General features: G+C 56.7%; 2 protein-coding genes across 3 annotated transcripts; one reads left to right on the top strand and one right to left on the bottom strand.

The window, feature by feature from the left end:
* The first annotated feature begins 302 nt into the window (after positions 1-302).
* On the top strand, positions 303-14,362 carry LOC117903459 (protein pecanex). 2 transcript variants are annotated; one of them, XM_034815497.1, is made up of 9 exons: positions 303-993; positions 1,066-1,375; positions 1,441-2,382; positions 2,440-3,296; positions 6,303-6,999; positions 7,082-7,242; positions 7,316-7,715; positions 7,776-10,705; positions 10,773-14,362. In XM_034815497.1, the coding sequence occupies exons 1-9, from the start codon at positions 841-843 to the stop codon at positions 11,874-11,876; spliced, it is 7,554 nt and encodes a 2,517-aa protein (XP_034671388.1). In that variant the 5' UTR covers positions 303-840; the 3' UTR covers positions 11,877-14,362. The 2 variants fall into 2 exon arrangements, with proteins under 2 accessions (XP_034671388.1, XP_034671387.1); XM_034815496.1 differs by having other exon boundaries at positions 2,440-5,571; positions 5,707-6,999.
* Positions 14,363-14,474: 112 nt separating this feature from the next.
* LOC117903460 (probable ATP-dependent RNA helicase kurz) lies at positions 14,475-18,639 on the bottom strand. The gene is made up of 5 exons (XM_034815498.1): positions 18,437-18,639; positions 18,162-18,362; positions 15,142-18,095; positions 14,870-15,072; positions 14,475-14,612 (listed from the first exon to the last, which is right to left on the bottom strand). The coding sequence occupies exons 1-5, from the start codon at positions 18,509-18,511 to the stop codon at positions 14,527-14,529; spliced, it is 3,519 nt and encodes a 1,172-aa protein (XP_034671389.1). The 5' UTR covers positions 18,512-18,639; the 3' UTR covers positions 14,475-14,526.
* Positions 18,640-18,696: the final 57 nt, after the last annotated feature.

Genomic DNA, 18,696 nt, shown 5'->3' with positions numbered 1-18,696 from the left:
TTAAATTATTAAGTAGAGGAAATATTTTTTTGTGGTTGACCTTTTTAGTTTTCAACTTATTAGGCAATCAATTGAGAAAAGATATATCATAAAATCAGTTAATCGTGAGGGAAATTGAATGATGATTTGAGTAAAATTACATTTTTAAAGCTGAGAGTCCCAACCAGCTGGTAATTTCAAATAGAACATCAAAATCGAGGAAAACAATTTTAGATTTGCGGTATATTTACAGTATATTTAGAAAATGCAAGGGTATTTCCGAGGGTCTGTCGGTATATTGTATCGATAATTCCGCGGTCACACTGAGCAGCAGCAGCACAGAGCAAAAAAGTAAAACAAAAGAAAAAAATTACAAGATTGGGTGCGATATTCGATTTTCGTTCGTTCTCCTGCTGCATTTACACATTTCGCGTTTAAGCCGTTGTCATTATACTCGTGCAGCGGAGCGCCCAGTCATAGCACCCACAGTAGCAGCAGCCGCAGCCGCAGCAGCAGCAGCAGCAGTAATCAGCATTGCATTCGCTTTCGCTCTGCATGCACACAACCCCCACACCCCCCGCCCACACAGAGCAACGCCTTCGTCCCTGTGCCCATTCAAGTGTTGTTCCTGCCAACCAGCCAACCAGCCAGTGTCCAGTGCCAGATCGAACGATTTCCCCGGAATTCTGACTAAGCAGAGCGGCAGCCCCCACCCCTTACCCCTTACCACGCTCTGGAGCATATCCGCTTACAAACAACAAGCGACCCGAGGCTGGCTACCCGACCCAGGCAGGCCACAGGCAGTCATCCACTGGCGTAATTGTGGAAGGTGGAAGCAATAGAGATGCAGTATAGGCCACCATGGGTTCGCAGACCTTGGAGATACTGCGCCAGGGCGTGTGGGCCTCACTGACCGGCGGCTACTTCTACGATCCGCACCAGGGTGTCTTCTGCAACGTGGTCCACCTGTATCTATGGCTGTATCTGGTCTGCTCGCCCTTCGTGGCGTATTTGGTGAGTGCTCGAAGGCAGCAGCTGGAGCACCTGCAGCTGTAATAACTCCTCCCCTATTCTCTCTGTCCGTAGTATTTCCCCAGCACTTGGCTGACATGGTGCCTGTATTGTGTCATCACCAGTCTCACCGTTCTCATGGTGAAGCTGGCCAACCTGGCGCTGCACCGCCTGTACGACCGTGCACAGACCATGTCCGAGGTGAATCTCAAGAGTCAGTTCTTCAAGGTAACCAAAGAGACGGAGCCGCGCCACGACGACGAGGGTGGCATCGAGATGAAGGTCATGCGGCCGGGCGGCTCCCGCATCTCCGTCGAGCAAGCCATCAACGAGGCCAGCGAGGAGAACAGCATCATGTCCATCGACAATGGGAACAGCATAATTGGTGAGGCAAGCTCCAGCCAGCCCGAAACAGTCCCTGACTTTCGTCCCGCTCTCTCCTTCTGGCAGATCTCAAGGTCGACGTGCATCGCAAGAACAGCTCCGAGTCCATTGAGCTGATGTTCTATGCCCCCTCCATGCTGTCCGGTGGCAGCCAGCAGGACCAGCAATCGCTGGCGGGCTCCGCCAGCGTCACCAAATCAATCCGAAGCGCCAGCGCTGCGACCAATGCCGCTGTGCAGGCCGATCTCTTTAGCAAATATCTCACCGTCTATCCGGAGGTGGTGGAGGCAGCGGCCGGCAGCAGCGCGGGCAGCGCCAGCAGCGGCAACGACAGCAGCAGCCAGCTGCCACGTTCCGTGGCCGTCACCGCACCCACCAGCATACGCACGGGCCACCTCTCGCGCAAGTGCTCGGAGGTGTTCAGTCGTCGCCATCGGCGCCGGCTGGAGCGCCAGAGCAGCCTGGATGCAGCGGCAGCAGCCGCCACGTCGCTGGCCAGCAACCACGATCACCGGCTGATGCGCAACCAATCGGACACGATAGCCACGACGCCGGCCCAATCGTTTCTGCACTCACAGCCCGGGGGCAAGGCGCGTGGCTCGGCCAGTTCGCGTCAGCATTTCATAGCCAGCACACCAGCGGGCTCTGGCGCCGCAGGAGACACAACTGCCGCTGGTGGCTCCTCCTCTGCTGTGGTGGTGATTGCGCCCAGCTCCAATCCCACGCCGGGCCGCTCGTCGCGCCTGCAGCGGCATCGCAGCTCCGAGACGCACGATGAGCGGCAGAAGCATCAGAGCCATCAGAGCCATCGCGGCAGCCTGCTGCAGTCGATACTCCATCATCCGCACCACCACCAGAATGCAGCCAGCAGCATTGGCGCTTTGGCTGTAATCGGGGGGAATAGTGGCCCAAACGATGTGGAGGACATGGAGCTGGGACTGGCGCGACACTCGGGCAGCGGCGGCGTGTCCGATGCGTGCACGCGTGCCCTGCAGTCATGGATACTGGGTGAGCGGCAGCCACAGACCCTTGGGAATGTCCCCTCCTAACTCTTTGCCTTTGCAGATTCCTCGTCGGACGTTTACCTGGAGGACGATAGTTACACCAAATCGGATCTGGGCATTGAGCAGCCGCATCTGCCGACATTTCGCCGCTCGCATCTGTACCATGGCTACTATCATTATCATCATTTGAATCACCATTTGGGCGGCGGTGGTCCCATCATACGCAAGGATCCCACGAGCACCATGTCCGCGCTGCAGCTGGCGCCGGATCCAGCGCGAGGAAGTGGCGGCGGAGCTGCGGGCGGATCTGGAGCTGGAGCTGCCGCTGCTGCTGCTGCTTCGGCTTCGGCTTCGGGGGGCATCAAGGAGCGACGCAGACATTCCAATGCCGCCAGCTATCATCACAAGTACAGCGGACAAGCGTCGGCCTCCAAGTCCGCTCTGCTCGCGGGTGGAGCAGGCGCAGGCGCAGGAGCGGGTCCCTCCTCGGCAGGCGGAAGTGCCGCAGCAGCAGGACCCAGCTCCGGGGGCGTTCGGCGCATCAAGAGCACCGCCCTGGAGGTGCTCTGCCAGCAGCCGTCGGTGTCCAATTTGAGTCCGCACCCGAACAGCGTGGAGGCCATCTCGGGGCAGCAGCAAATGCGAAATCCACTGCCACCGCCCAGCAAGAGTCTCGTGCGGAATCAGCACCTGAATCTGTACAGCTCCCAGGGCTATGCGGAGGCGGCAGGAGGAGCAGCAGCAGCAACAGCAACAGCTGGACCCCCCGCAGGCGGCAGCACCTGCAGCAGCCTCTTCTTTGGCAGCTCCAGCGCCTGTGGCTCCACCACAGCGCTGCTGTCCAGCGATGCGCCCGTCTATCCCATTGTGGAGCATGCCGAGAACGCTGAGAGAAATGGCAGCGAGGAGCAGCAGCACGTACTGGGACTGGGCCTGGGCCTGGGCCATGGCCATGGGAATGCCGAATGCGATGACGATGAGCTGGACGATGTGCCCATACGACGGCGCACGCGCGCTCTGGGCTGCAGCCAGACGCATCGCAGCGCGGAGTCGGATGTGGGCGGCATCCTGGCGGACGACGACGATGATGTCTTCAAGGACTTCGACGATAACCTGGAGCACATACTCACGGAGCTGCAGCAGACGCACAGCCAGCTGGATGATCATCTCAAGGGCTGTGACATGACTGGCGCGCCGCATCATCACCCGCAGCACCACCACCACCACCATCATCATCATCACTTCCAGCGCAAGCTGCAGCCAGCGGAGGGACCCGCGGGAGCTGCCGCCGCCGCCGCCACTGCAGCTGCCGCTGCTGGCGACGATGATGATGAGGAAACGGACAACAACACCGGCTCGAGGTCACCGCTGCTCAGCGAACGGAACCGGCAGCAGGCCACGCTGCGGGAGATTGTCGCAGACAAAATTCTACGCCAAGAGCTGAGCCAGCCTGCCGCTGCACCCCTGCCGCCCATACGCAGCGAGGCGGACTCCGGCTGTCCCTCCAGCGACTGCGAGCAGGTGAGTGCCAGCTCGAAGGATCAGCTGCTGGAGCATCAGGCCGCGAGTGTCCTGCAGCTGGACGAGGAGCAGCCGTGCACCTCCAAGATGGCAGCCAAGAGTCTGGGCGCCATTCCGAAAGTCGTCAAGTATCGGGAGGTGGATGAGCTGCGACGACGCCGACACGTGGGCCTGAGCGCCGCGGAGCAGCAGGACGGCGGCGCGTGCAACGAGCTGGCGCTGGTCAAGGCCCAGTCCAAGCTGCAGGCGAGCCACGGCAACTCCCGCAACTCCTCCTCCTCGAACTCAACGCACAGCATCAGCCTGACGGACAGCCTCACGGCGGACATACACAAGATGCTCTGGCTGATGCACGGCGGCGCAGTGGACGAGCGCGGGCGACCCATTGCTGGGATCTCCTCGGACGGCACGCCCATACCGGCCAGCAGCAGCCTCGTGCCGCCGAACATGTCCAGCGCGCACTTTCAGTTCTACCAGGATGCGATCCAGGCGCTGCAGGGCACCTACCCGGCGGCCAGCTCCGTGGAGCACATGACGCACATTGAGCGGGCGCTGGCGCGGGACAAGCTCCGGCTCGACGCGAAGCTCATGTGCGAGCAGCTGGCGGCCGCTGCTGAGGCCAACTCCCACTCGCACTCCCACACGCAGGTGACAAATGGCACAGCCTCGGCGGGGAATACGCTGGGCATGCTCATGGGTGGATCTGGAGGTGGAGCTGGAGCTGGAGCTCCCTCCTCACGTCATGCCTCCAGCGCTGCCTTCTCCGTGCAGGGACTAATCAATGTGATACGCAGCGATGCGCTGCAGCAGCTGCACGACGCCGTCGCCGCCAATGCGAGTCTCCACGAAGCAGCCGCGCAGACAGCAGCCGGAGGAGGAGGTGGAGCGGCAGGAGGAGCAGCTGGCGGCAGTGGAGTGCTGCAGGCCCTGGGCCTGGCCAATCATCCCAGCAATCAAATCAGCCACATCGGCGGCCACATGAGCCAGCCCATGCTGAATGTCGATGGGCACTTTGCGCCCTACTGCGACTACTGGCGGCCCGCGTGTCTGCTCTCCGCGGCGGAGAAGCCAGCGGCGCCCAAGAGCTTCTACAAGTACCGCTTCAACTGGTTCGGGCAAGAGCGCGAGTTCAAGATTGCCATGGATCGGCTCGAGCTGCTGGCGCTCTTCGATCGGGATCTGCACTGGCTGCACGTGCTGCTGGCCAGTGTGCTGTGCACCCTGGTGGCCTGCCTGGGCGCTGCCATCCTCCAGCACGACCACTACAAGGATCTCTGCGCGCTGCTCTTCTGCTCGGTCATCGCGGGCGCTCAGTATTCGCTCGTGAAGAGCGTCCAGCCGGATGCCGCCTCGCCCGTGCATGGCTTCAACAAAACGGTGGCCTACTCGCGGGCCATTTACTTTTGCCTGTGCGGTGGCCTGTTGCTGCTGCTCAAACGCCTCGACACGGACTATGCCGCCCGACCGCCCGAGGCGCTGACCTTCTTTGGGGTGCATTACTCGCCCGCCGATCTGGTGGGCTTGCTGCTGCAGGCGCTGTACGTGCTGCTGCTCTGCTTCCCCATCATCTTCTCGGTGGGCTTGTGTCCGCAGATCAACACCTTCCTCATGTATCTCCTCGAACAGATCGACATGCACGTCTTTGGTGGGAATGCGGCGAGCAGTTTGCTGGGTAAGTGCATCCCTGAACCCCTGGCCGATACTCACCCCAGGTGATACTCTTCGCTAAATTATTCACCACTTCCCCCGAAGGAGCGAGTGATCTCACCACTCCTGTCTAATGCTTCTTTCACCTTTCCTTTGGCAGGTTCATTTCTGTGCATTTTGCGCTCTGTTTTGGCCTTGATGCTGCTGTATGGACCGCTGTATGGTGCGCTGGATGAGCAGCGGGGCACGCAGTACATTTTGTTCTCGATATTCTGCGCCATGCTCATCCCTTTGGGCTACCATTTGTCGCGCTGTGCCAGCGATTTTAGTCACCTGTGGCGCCTCATCAAGACGTGCATTGTGAGCACATATCGTGACGATGACGACGAGGACAACGACGGGCAGGCGGATGAGCTGAGTCATGTACAAACGGCAGCGGCTGCAGCTGCCCCTGCACCCACCATTCAGCTAGCCACCAGCACGCCCAAGCGCAAGCGGCAGCCTGCCAAGGAGCCGCTGCAGGAGCACATAGAGCTGAGCACGCTCGACAAGCAGCAGCCGCAGGAGGAGGACCAGGAGCAGGAGCAGGAGCTGCAGAGCAAGTCGAAAGCCTCCTCGCTGGGCAGTAGCAGCAAGCGAGCCATCACCGCCTCCAGCTCGTGCGCCTCGCTGGCAGTTGGCCAGGCGTCGGGGGATGCAGATGCAGATGCAGAGGCAGAGGCTGACACGGCGGAGGGCCAGACACTGGAGTTGCAGCAGCAGCACGAGCACGAGTCAAAGTTGGAGGAGACTGAGACTGAGACGCCCGCAGACATGGCCGCAGGCAGGGCGGCGGAGGGAGACGATGCAGAGGAGCAGCAGCAGCAGCAAACGGAGGCCACCAGCGGCAGGAGCAGCAGCAGCAGCAGCGGCAGCGGCAGCGGCGGCAGCCACCGCAGCAACCGAAGCAACAGCAGCGGCAGTGCCAGCGCCACGGGCAGCAACAGCGGCAACGATCTGCCCGATCCGCTGCCCAGGAAGCTGCAGGCCACCGTGACAACCCGCCTGAAGAACGATCTGGTGGTGATGACGCTGCTGGGCGTCAGTGTGCTCGGACTGCACTGCAGCACGGTTTTCACGGTGCTCCAGCCGGACCTCAATGTGGTCCTGTACGTGTTCATTGGCGTGCTGGGCTTCCTGCTGCACTACGCCGTGCCGCAGATGCGCAAGCACATGCCGTGGCTGTGCTTTGCACGGCCCCTGCTGCGACAGCGCGAGTTCGGGCAGTTCGAGGTGACGAACGCGCCGAAGATCATGTGGTTCGAGAAGCTCTACATCTACCTGAGTGTGATCGAGCGGAATGTGCTGTTCCCGCTGCTGGCCATCTCGTCGTTGACCGCCGACTCGCAGCTGATTGTGGCGAAGTTCGGCCTGCCCTGGGGCACGCTCATCGTTGCCATTTGTGCGCTCAAGTGTGAGTGGTCCAACCAACCAACCAACCATCCATGCCTGCCGCTCCCTCCCTCTCTAATCGATGTCTCTTTCCCCTCCCTTAGTTGTGCGAAACGCTTACTCGGATCCAACCAATCAATACTTGATCATCATCTTTACGGTGCTGCTGTTCCGCATCGACTTCGCCATGGCCACAGAGACCTTCATCATTGATTACTTCTTCGTGTCGCTGGCCTTTCGCAAGTGCTGCGACTTCTTGCTCAAGGTAAGCCGTGGATGCTCCTCTTGGTCCTCTCTTCATGCTCAATTTCATTCGCAACTGTTTCTCCCCGCTGCAGCTTCAGTTTATTGTCACCTACATTGCACCCTGGCAGATCACGTGGGGCTCCGCGTTCCATGCCTTTGCGCAGCCCTTCAGTGTGCCCCACTCGGCCATGCTGTTCCTGCAGGCGGGCATCTCCGCGCTGCTCTCGACGCCGCTCAATCCCTTTCTCGGCAGCGCCATCTTCCTCACCTCGTACGTGCGTCCCATCAAGTTCTGGGAGCGGGACTACAACACGCGCCGCATCGACCACTCGAACACGCGCCTCAGCTCGCAGCTGGAGCGGGACCTGGGCGCTGATGACAACAATTTGAACAGCATTTTCTACGAGCATCTGACGCGCTCCCTGCAGCACTCCCTCTGCGGCGACTTGCTCATGGGTCGATGGGGAAATGTGAATCAAGGCGATTGCTTTGGTGAGTGAATGGCCCCGAGTCTCCTTCAAGCTTTCATCACACTCTTGTCCCCTCCCGCAGTCCTCGCTTCGGATGACCTCAACTGTTTGGTGCACATCATCGAGCTGGGCAATGGCCTGTGCACGTTCCAGATGCGCGGACTGGAGTTCCGCGGCACCTACTGCCAGCAGCGTGAGGTGGAGGCCATCACGGAGGACGTGGAGGACAACGATGGCTGCTGCTGCTGCGACCCGGGCCATTTGCCGCGCCTGCTCAGCGCCAATGCCATGTTCTCCACCCGCTGGCTCGCCTGGCAAGTGGTCGCCGCGCAGTACGTCATCGAGGGCTATTCCATATCGGACAATCTGGCCAGCGCCACGCTGCAGGTGTTTGAGTATCGCAAGGTGCTGATCACGTACTACATCAAGAGCATTATCTACTATGTGGTGAGGAATCCCAAGCTGGAGCAGTGGCTCTCCTCGGGCCCCATACAGGATGCGCTGCAGCACACGCTCGGGCGGCAGTTTGTCGATCTGGATCCCGTTTTCAACTTCAATCTGGATGAGGACTTCGACTTTCGTGCCGTTGGCATTACGCGCTCGAGCTTCTGTTACGTTTATCTCAAGTGGATCAATTATTGCGTGGATATGCGCCGGGATGCAGCCTCATCGATGGCTGCGGCGCAGGCGGCAGCCACCCAACCCACCACACCAGCAGCAGCAGCAGCAGCGGGGCAGGCAGCGCCCCAAGCGAACTCCACGCCTGCCCACAATGACTCCAAGAGCACGCCAAATCTCTCTGCGCATGGCGGCTCAGGGGGCACGGGCAGCGGCCAGTCCAAGTCGCAATCGCAGCAGCAGCTGCGCAGCGGTGGCAGGAACCAAAAGAATTCCACCACGCAGGATGGTGGAGCAGCTGGAATTGGAACTGGAGCCGGAACTGGAACCACGGCAAGTGCCGCCGCAGCAGCGGGCATCGCTGCCGAACAGCTGAGCGGTTCGCACAGCTTTGCCAACATTTCGCGTCAGACATCGGAGAGTGCGCCCGGCCTGGGTGGCTACGTGACTTACAGAGACCAGAATGTGTTTGTCAAGCTAGCCAAGACAACAACCACAGGCACGGGACTGCAGGGAGGAGGAGGAGCAGCAGCCGGAGCAGGCAAAACGCTGCGCAAGGAGGACTCCATGACGGCAGAGAGGGAGCGGGCCGTGCCGCCGCTCAAGCTGAAGCTGGCCAGCGTGGGCAAGGATGCGCCGCTGGTGTCGCTGTGCCTGGCGTTGGGCCTGCTGGCGCGTCGCTCCCTGGCCACCGCCTCGCACAGCTCCATGTCGGGTGTGGAGTTCTTTCTGCACGGCTTGCACGCGCTCTTCAAGGGCGACTTTCGGATCACATCGCCGCGCGACGAATGGGTCTTTGCGGACATGGAACTGCTGCATTCGGTGGTGGCGCCCGCAGTAAAAATGGCCCTGAAACTCCAGCAGGATCACATAACGAACCCCGACGAGTTCCTCGATCCGCACGCCCTGTACGACGCCATCGACAACTGCTCCAAGGAGCTGGTCATCTCGCACGAAGCGGATCCCGTGTGGCGCAGCGCTGTGCTGCGTGGAGCGCCCAATCTGCTCGCACTGCGCCACGTCATGGAGGATGGCTCCGATGAGTATCGCATCATCAGGCTGACAAAGCGCTTCCTCAGCTTCCGCGTGATCAAACTGAATCGGGAGTGCGTGCGCGGCCTGTGGGCGGGGCAGCAGCAGGAACTGATTTACCTGCGCAATCGGAATCCGGAGCGTGGCAGCATCCAGAACGCCAAGCAGGCGCTGCGGAATATCATCAACTCGAGCTGCGATCAGCCCATCGGCTATCCCATTTACGTCTCCCCGCTGACCACCTCCTACGCGGACACCAACGCCCAGCTGTGCCAGATCATTGGCGGCGCCATTACGCTGGAGACCATACGCCAGACGGTGCTGGGCTGGTGGCATCGCATCCGCGAACGCTGCCGTCAGGGCTGCAGCTCCGGCTCGGCCCTCGAGCAGAACTCTGCACAGCAGCAGCAGCAGCAGGGAGGGAATTCGCTTCCCTGCAACTTTGGCAGCGGCGGCAGCGTGGTGGGTGCCACATCCACGGCCACTGCGGTGGGCGCCTCCACTGGCTCTGGTGTGGGTCTGGGCGTGGCTGCTGCGCCACCCGGCACTGCCAGCAGCACTGGCGGGGAGTCGGCGGAGCTGGCGCCCGTCTTCATCTCTGCCCCGCTGTACAACACGCTCACCGTGAACAGCTACTACGGCGTCAGGTCGGGCAACGTGCCTGCCCACAACGGCAGCTACGTGAGCGACAGCCTGGCGGTGGTGCGCGGCGGCCTGGCCGTGATGCCCGTCAAGCCCACATCGACGACACTCATTGCGGGGCTGCTGAATCGGGAGCGGGAGCGAGAGCGGGACCAGGAGACGGTCACGGCCACGGCCTCGGCCACAGCAGCGGCCAGCACTTCCAGTCAAGGCTCCGCGATGCGCGCCAGCAGCAGCAGCAGCAGCGGAATGCGCGGCAGGAGCCTGCTCCAACAGGTGGCCACCAGCAGCAGCAGTCGAGGCAGGGATCACGAGCGTAGGGCCACGCTGCCCATAGCCAGTGGCGAGGCACTGGCGCCAGCAGGAGGCGCCTCCACCGCATTGGAGGCCAACAAGGAACTGCTGGCCCTGCCACACACGGGCCAGCTGGAGCACGAGCAGAGTCCACGCAGCGGCGGCGGTAAGCTATCCTCCTCCTCGGGCAGCCTGGGACTGGCCATTGGCAACATAATCACGACCCCAGGCGACTATCCACGCAAGACCAAGGGACCCATTTGCCTGACAGCAGCACCGCTGACGAGTGGAGCGGAGCCGCCAGCAGTTGTGCCTGTGCCAGCAGCAGCCACAGCAGCAGCAGCAGCGCCAATGGCTGGCTCGGGGCAGACCCGAAAGCCGCGCATTGAAATCTTCAAGAAGGTCATCATCGTGGATGAAACGGGGGTAAGTGGGGGACGCGACAGCAGACCGAAGTCACGGCCAACTAAACTCTCGACTCTCCTCTTCCCAGATCTACGACTGCTTGGATGTGATCGGTGCCGTTGTGTGGCCCAGCGAGCTGATGCGCAACAATGGCGGCCGCTTGTCCTGGAAGGACTGGGAGCCAAGCGCCGGCATGGTCGGGCATGTGGTCCACTGCTGGGCGCCCAACCACAAGGATGTGCGCTTCCGCTCGCACGTCAATCGCTGCGTCTATCTCGTGGAGATTGGGGAGCACTACGTGCCCGTGGAGGAGCTGGGACTGCGCGAATATAATCAGATCATGAGCAGCTCCGACGAGATGGCGAATTCGCGGCGTAGCTCCATCCAGCGAGAGTTTCACGAGTACAACATGCAGCTGAAGCTCTCCGGGCTGACGCCCATCATCGGTGGACGTTCGACTGGAGGTGGAGCAGCTGGAGGAGCAGCCGCTTGCAAGGCCAAAATCCGTGCCGTGAGCAGCAGCAGCTCTGAGGACGAGAGCACACCCTCGGCCTCCGCCGGTGCAGCCGCGGGGCCACACTCTGCCATTGATCTGATGAACTTCAACACGCTGCTGAGCATGTGGAAGCTGATGGCGGACAAACGGAAGCTGGCAGCGGCTGCTGGCACTGGCACTGGCTCGGGCTCAGGCTCTGGCTCGGTCCCAGATGCCTTCGAGGGCTTCGATTATGTTGGCGAGCTGTCGCCGGAGCTGCTGCAGAAGCTGGACGAGGCAGCCGCTGCACAGGAACAGCAGGAGGAGAAGAGCGAAGAGGAGGCGGCAGTGGAGGAGCACACTGACTTGGAGCTGAATGTGCCGCCGGAACAGGTGGAACTGCAGCTGCAACTGGAGGAGGTGACTGTGGAGTGCACAGCGGAGGCGGAGGCAGAGGCAGAAGAACCGTCCAGTGGCGCTGCCTCCAGTCTGGGAGTGCCTGCCGCAACAGAAGAAAGCGATGAAGAGGAGGCCGAAGCGGAAGCAGTAGAAGCGAAGAGTTGCGCCTCACAAATGGAGGAATCGGAGGAGAAGGAAGCAACGCAAACGGAGTCGGAGGCGGCACAAACAGAGTCGGAGGCGGCACTCACAGAGTCGGACACAAAGAGCGATGAGATGGAGTTGGAGTTGGACAATGGAGATGGGACAACAGTCTAAGGGACAAAGAAGGGATCGACAGTTAAAAGGATTTGCATTTGTTTGCCAAGCAGACACACAGACGCTCCACGCTACGCCTACGCTTCAGCCTCCCTTAATACATATCACAGAGAGAGAGAGAGAGACAAAGAGAGGGAGAGAGCGAGAGCGAGAGCGCGTGGAGTAGTCCCAGCCAGGAGCGAAATCGATGCGAGAACAAGTTGAGAAAGCAAAAAACACTTCCAAGAAATCAAAGTTAAATGTTTATAAAACGACTGCGTTTAGTGTTAAATTGTATGTGTGGGTGAATCGAGTGTAAATATTAACATAATAGATATTCTTCACATTTGATAAATATTTAAAGGATATAAAGGATATAGGACATAGGACAGACATCAATATTTGCATGTGTATAACCCCCACACCCCCCACAACCTATTATTACCATTATTATAGATAGAAATAATCCATAGACTACCCTATAGATACAACTAGATTTAGATATTACAAGGGATAGAGCGAGGGACTCCCCCTGTAGCCCCCTGTGTGTGTGTGTATATATACAAAAGGTTTGATTAGCTTTTTCACCAACAACATAACTCGATTTAACCCCTTAGATATTGCTTAGGCTACAAATTACAAACTATAACTACATGTTACATAAATATGTACATAATATGTACATGTACATGTTGCATACACAAACAAATTTACAATAATTATGGATTATGAATTATTAATTAGAAATTGAACAAGAGGAAGGAAGAGAGAGAGGATCAGCAGCAATAATTCTAAAGAAATACCAACAAAAATTACAATTTTTAGTATTACAAAAGGAAAACATGTTTAAAAAATAGAATGTAAAACTTTACATACATACCTACTACATACATACATATATAGCAAACAAAACAAAAGGGAAAAAAGCGAAAGAGGTGGAGACCGAGGCAGCTCTCCCTACCATACCTGAAGCCCCGTAACTAATTAATTGTTATAAAACAACAAAAAAACCAAATGCTTCTCATACATTACATTACATACAAACAATTGTATGTAGTTTTTTTTTATTATTATTATTGTTCTTCCCTTGCTAGCCAATATATTCTTCAAAACTAAACAAAGAATTTATATACATATATACATACATTATACATAATGCATACATACATTATATGTAGTTTAAACTTTAATGTTAAAGAACCAACCGCAAAGCTTACCCAAAATAGACAAAAGATTTGTAAACATCAAAAAAACAAACTAAGAAAAAACCACTGAGGAGCACAGTTTGAAGCTGAACATGGAAGGAGCGAGTTCACACACAAACACGCACCCACACACACAACTCCTAGGTGTAAGTAAGCTTTGATGGGACAAGGTTAAGGATAAGAAGAATGAATGGTAGAGGGCCAGAGCCGTGCCAAGAAATGTTTGCGCACCTTTTTATATTCAAAAATTTAATCATTTCGCGTACAAATCGAGCGCCCCTACCTTTGGGCGCACCTGCCAAATGGCAACCCTTGGCACGGCCCTGGCTGGAGCAGTGAAGAAAGTGGAGAATGGAGAATGAAGAAATAACGGACGATGACGATGACATGTAAAAGCTCTCACGTTGCCTTAATATATTAGACTGATTTTTTCTACACACAAAAACATACATACATATGTATGTATGTATGTAGTTATGTATATATGTGTGCGTGTGTGTGTGTGTGTGTGTGTGTGGTGTAATGAAAAACCCTTGAAACGATTCGCAAAAGATTCTCCTCCCACGCTCCTTCCTCGGAGTCTGGCGCATTAACTGCTGCTAGTAGCAACAGCTGTATATAATATAATGACAAAGTACATAACGTTCATACATAATGCATAGCAAACGGCAGGAGGCAACCCGATGTTAGCCTGTATTCAACAATTGCAAATTATAAAATTAAATACTTAGCCAATGGAAGAAATGAAGCACACACACACTATCGCATCTGCCTGTGTGTGTGTGTGTACCTATATCTATATTACATTATATTAATATTATACAAATATCATTAACTATAGCGCAGAGCTTTGGGCACAGCAAAAACGAATGGCAAAAAGAAAAATTCCTAAAAGAAACCCAAACAGCCCCCACCACAAACTGAAGGAACCTGTAAATAGCAAGAAGGAGGTGGAGTAGCAAAAGCGAACAAAGTGGAAGCGTTTGTCCAGCCAAAAACCATAAACAATTAGCCAAATCTCACAACAACAAAACAGAAACAAAAACAAAAATGAACACACAGAAAACAGTAAATAACACTGTGCGACAAGTGGGAACTTTTTGCATGTATTTTGCACGAGAAAAATATTAAGCTGTAGGAAGTGATTTACTCTTCGAGTCGTACAGCCTAATTCTTGTCTCGGCCAAAGTACAAAAAGACTGTTGCACAGTGTAGTCGTTCATGTGTGTGTTTGTGTATTAAATTTAGTCTTTAATCAAGAAACAGAAAACATTTATACTCCCTACCCGCCCCATTCCTCACACTCCATTAAAGTTTTATCTTTTTTTTATAGTTCCATTTAAAAAACAAAAAAATAAATTGCATATTTATGTATAATATACACAAAAAGTATCAATTAAATAAATAAAAATATAATGAAAATTGTTATACAAACGAAGGCAGAGCCAATTCCTCCGTTTAATATCTCATTTCAGTGGCAATGGTGGCCACAGGGCAGTCAACTCATTCAGTGCCACATCGTACAGCAGGCCATGGTACTCCTCCAGCAGAACTGAAAGTGGGGGAAAAGGTAACGGCATAAGTTGAAGTGTGTTGCCATGGCTACACGCATACATTCATGCATGCGAAGACAGCACGCAAAACGGTAAAACGGAACATTGCAATGCTGTGGTATTGGTACGAATCACTGCAATGCGCGTGTACGTGAGCGTCTTGTGTGCGAAGGCAGCAGGCAAAACGGTAAAACGGAACATTGCAATGCTTTGGTATTGGTACGAATCACTGCAATGCGCGTGTACGTGTACTCACAGTTTGGCTCCCTGGCCCAATGCTCGTGCAGCGCCTGTCGCGTGTGTATTTCCTTGCTGATGAGCGCACGCTTAAAGCGCAAAACTTTGTCATTGAGGTTCGACCAGCTCTTGATGAGTGTGCCGGGTGTCACCCTCAACTTGCGCTTGAACTCCGCCAGCCGTGGACAAATCTCACCCGACAGCAGGAACATGCCAAAGTAGCTGCGGATGGGAGGGAGGGAGACACAAAACAGATTAATCAAATTCAAGGCAAACTCTGGCTAAACCCACCAGCAGGCCTTCTCGCTGAGCGGCATCTCCATTTCGCTTAGTGGCAGCGGCCAGCCAGCCTTGCCGAACGTTGCCTCCACAAAGCAAAAGAGTTTGCCCGACGATGCCTCATAGCGTGGCGGTGGATCGTCGCGCACTTCGCGCATGTTGCACAGCAGCGGCACATAGAGCAGCAGCCACTCGGGCTCAATGGCTGTGATGCCGCGCAGGAACATCTTTTCGGAGTCGCCGTTGCGCAGCTCGTACGCCTCCTGGTAGATGATCCATTCGGGCGTCTTTTGCTTGAGCACGGAGGAGGCATGCAGGAAGGCGGGATCCACCATGTCGGGGGTGTTGTAGGCATACTTGAGACGTCGCCGCTCCTCCTTGTCGGTGATCTCCGACAGCGGCACTTTGCGCGCCACACGATCCCCCATGCCGGCGAGCAGTATTTGGCGCAGGAAGCGCGCCTGCGCATCGCTGGGTGGCTTCAGCTGCGGATCCACGCTCAGCTGCACGCCGCTGACATTCAGATTGATCTCGTTGGTCAGCTGAACGCGCAGCTTGCGCACCTCACTGATGGCCTTCTGGCGCAGTCCGTTGGTCGCGCAGAACTCGGGCAACTGGCCACGGGAGCCGGCATACTCGGCCGCTCCCACAGCTCGCAGCAGGACCATGGGATCCCCGAGCAGCTGGAAGTTGCCGCTGGCCGCCCAACGCTGCCGCTTCTCGTGGAACTTGTTGGCCTTGGGTGCCACGTCCTCGGTGCGCTGCACGCCCGTCTCCTGCAGCACTTCCTGCACGGAGAGCGCGGCCACCAGGCAGACGGTGTACGGCAGCAGTCCCTGCTGATGGGACAGGGCCAGCATCTTGCCGAAGCGCGGCGCCACAGGGAAGCGAGAGATGACCCTGCCCAGCGGCGTCATGGCTGGCGGCAGATCCTTGGCATCGCCGGGCGTGGCCTCCAGTGCTCCCAAGACGGTCAGCCGCTGCTCGGCGGCCTGCAGCTGCAGCTGATCGGGTGGCGTGGGAAAGGGAAAGTGCACAACGCGATCGATGCCCATGGAGCGCATTTGCAGCATCAAATCATCGACGGGCTTCTGCTGTATGTCCGGCAGGCCGAACTCCATAAACTGATGCTCATAGACGGCACTCGAGTACAGCCGGTAGCAGTGTCCGGCGCTGATGCGACCCGCCCTGCCCGCACGCTGCTCCGCAGAGGCCTTGGATGTGTAAGTGACGACGAAAGCGCTCACGCCGGTCAGCTTGTCGTACAGTCGCGTCTTCTGGCGGCCACTGTCCACGACGTATTTGATGTGTGGAATGGTCAGCGAGGTCTCCGCGACATTCGTGCTCACCACGCACAGGCGACAGCCCTCGGGCACGGGCTGAAAGATGCGATTCTGCTTCTCCGATGAGAGCAGCGAGTAGAGGGGCAGCACCCAGAGTGGCTGCTTCGGACCGGAGGACAGCTCAGAGACACCTAGCTCTTCCCCCGCCGACAGTGCATCGTCATCCGAGTGATCCTCCTCCGCCTGCTCGTGCATATCCGCTTCTGTGTCATCCCCGGGCAGCTTGTAATCGTCCAAATTGATCTTCGGCAGCTCCATTTGTGCCAGAAACTTCTTCTTGGACTTGCGTATGTTGCGGATGACGCGCTTCATATCAAAGTTCTCTTCGGCTACATCCTCCAGCTGCTGCTCATTCTGCTGCTGCTCATTCTGCTGCTGCTCCTGCTGCTCCTGCTGCTGACGATAGGGAAAGCAACGCCGCAGCTTGCGCACCAGCAGATTCACCTCCTGCTGTCCAGTCACAAATATGAGAATGCCGCCCTCGGGCAGCTGGTTGTGAATCTTCAGCGCCTTGCGGTATGCCTCCGCCACGTAGTCCTCGGGCGTGCGCTTCTGAAAGTGTATGGTGACGGGGTACTGGCGGCACTCCACATTGATCAGCGGCGGCGGCTGCTTGAACAGACGCGTGTTCTCGGTGAAATCGCTGACACGCAGCGTGGCAGACATCACAATGAGCTTGAGGGGACTGCCACGCTTGTGGCGCAGCGGCACAATGCGCGAGAGCAGTCCCACGAGGATGTCCGTGTAGATGCTGCGCTCGTGCGCCTCGTCCAGGATGATCACAGAGTACTTGTTGAGCAGGAAGTCGCTTTCGATCTCCTTCATGAGGACGCCATCCGTCATGAACTTGATGCGCGTTGCGGGACTCACGTTGCCCTCGAAGCGTATCAGGTAGGACACCTCGCGCTCCGATAGATTCATCTCGTGGGCCACACGCTTGGACATGGCTATGGCAGCCACACGACGCGGCTCCGTCACGCCAATCATCTTGTGTTGGGCATAGCCCGCCTCGTACAGGAACTGCGGCAGCTGCGTCGTCTTGCCGGAGCCCGTGGCACCGGCTACAATCACAATTGGATTCTCGTTGATCGTCTCCATCACTTGCTGCTCCTCGGCGAGTATGGGCAGACGCAGACGCGCCTCCTGCACCTTGGCCAAGCGGTTCACGGGCACATAAACGGTTTGATGTGTGCACAAGGGTGTGGCAGGAGCGGGAGCGGCAGCCGGCACGGGAATGGGTTTGGGTTTTGTTTCCGTTGGACTGGGCACAGCTGCAGGCGCTGATGGAGGTTCTCCAGCCGCTTCATCCTCATCAGTCGAAGTGTCGCTCTCCTCCCCTTCGTTTAGGCTAACTATATTGGGATTCCTGCGCTTGGCATCCAGCTCCTCCTGCTCCTCGGCGAGCAGCTTGCGCTTGGCCGCACCCTTAATGGCATTCACGCGACTGCCGGGCGCACGCTCGGCCTGCACCTGCGCCTGTCGCTCCTTCTTCCTGGCCAAATAGTCGTCCAACGTTTGCAGACGCTTCAGACCCACCGTCTGCACCTGGCTGATGGATGTGTACTGCTGCAGCTCAGCGTCGGGTATTTGCACGGAGGCCAAATCTACCAGCAGCTGAGCGCGCTGCAAAAATAGGAAGGTAGAGGAGGATTACATTTATTCTGTGACAAATTTCCACGCTCTACTTACGCCTTCCTTTTTCTTCTTCTTGTCCACAATCGCCTGCAGGTGCTTGCGTTGCTTTTTCGTCAGGATCTTCACATGATTCGTCCGCTCCACGATGGTCTTTGTGGCGCGCTTCTGTGAGGGCAGCACCAAGGCATTGGCCTCATCGTAGCCAGCCCCAATGCCACTCCTGCCATCGGCCACGGAGCTTACATCTATTTGGATCTGCAAGTGTAGTTGGGAGCAGTCAGTAAAGCGTGTTTAATGTGACTTGAATGGAGGGATGCGGATGCTCGAACCTTTTTAGCTGCGGAATTGTCGACAATCGTTTGGGGATTCTGCCGCGCTTTGGCATTGTGTACTTTCTTGCCCATGTTTATGATGCAGTAAACATTTAATGTGTCAAATGTGTACTAATGGACGCTCTTTTCACCAAAACAAATGTGGAATGTTTTTAAAACATTCGAAACCTGGCACTTGCACGTGTGGAACAATAGCTATGGCACTCACTGAACCGATATATCGATACAGAACAGCTGGCGATACCAACATGCAACAC

The sequence above is a fragment of the Drosophila subobscura genome, chromosome A (genome assembly GCF_008121235.1).
Source record: "Drosophila subobscura isolate 14011-0131.10 chromosome A, UCBerk_Dsub_1.0, whole genome shotgun sequence".
In the NCBI taxonomy this organism is placed as follows: domain Eukaryota; kingdom Metazoa; phylum Arthropoda; class Insecta; order Diptera; family Drosophilidae; genus Drosophila; species Drosophila subobscura.
This window is presented reverse-complemented; position numbering and strand designations above follow the sequence as displayed.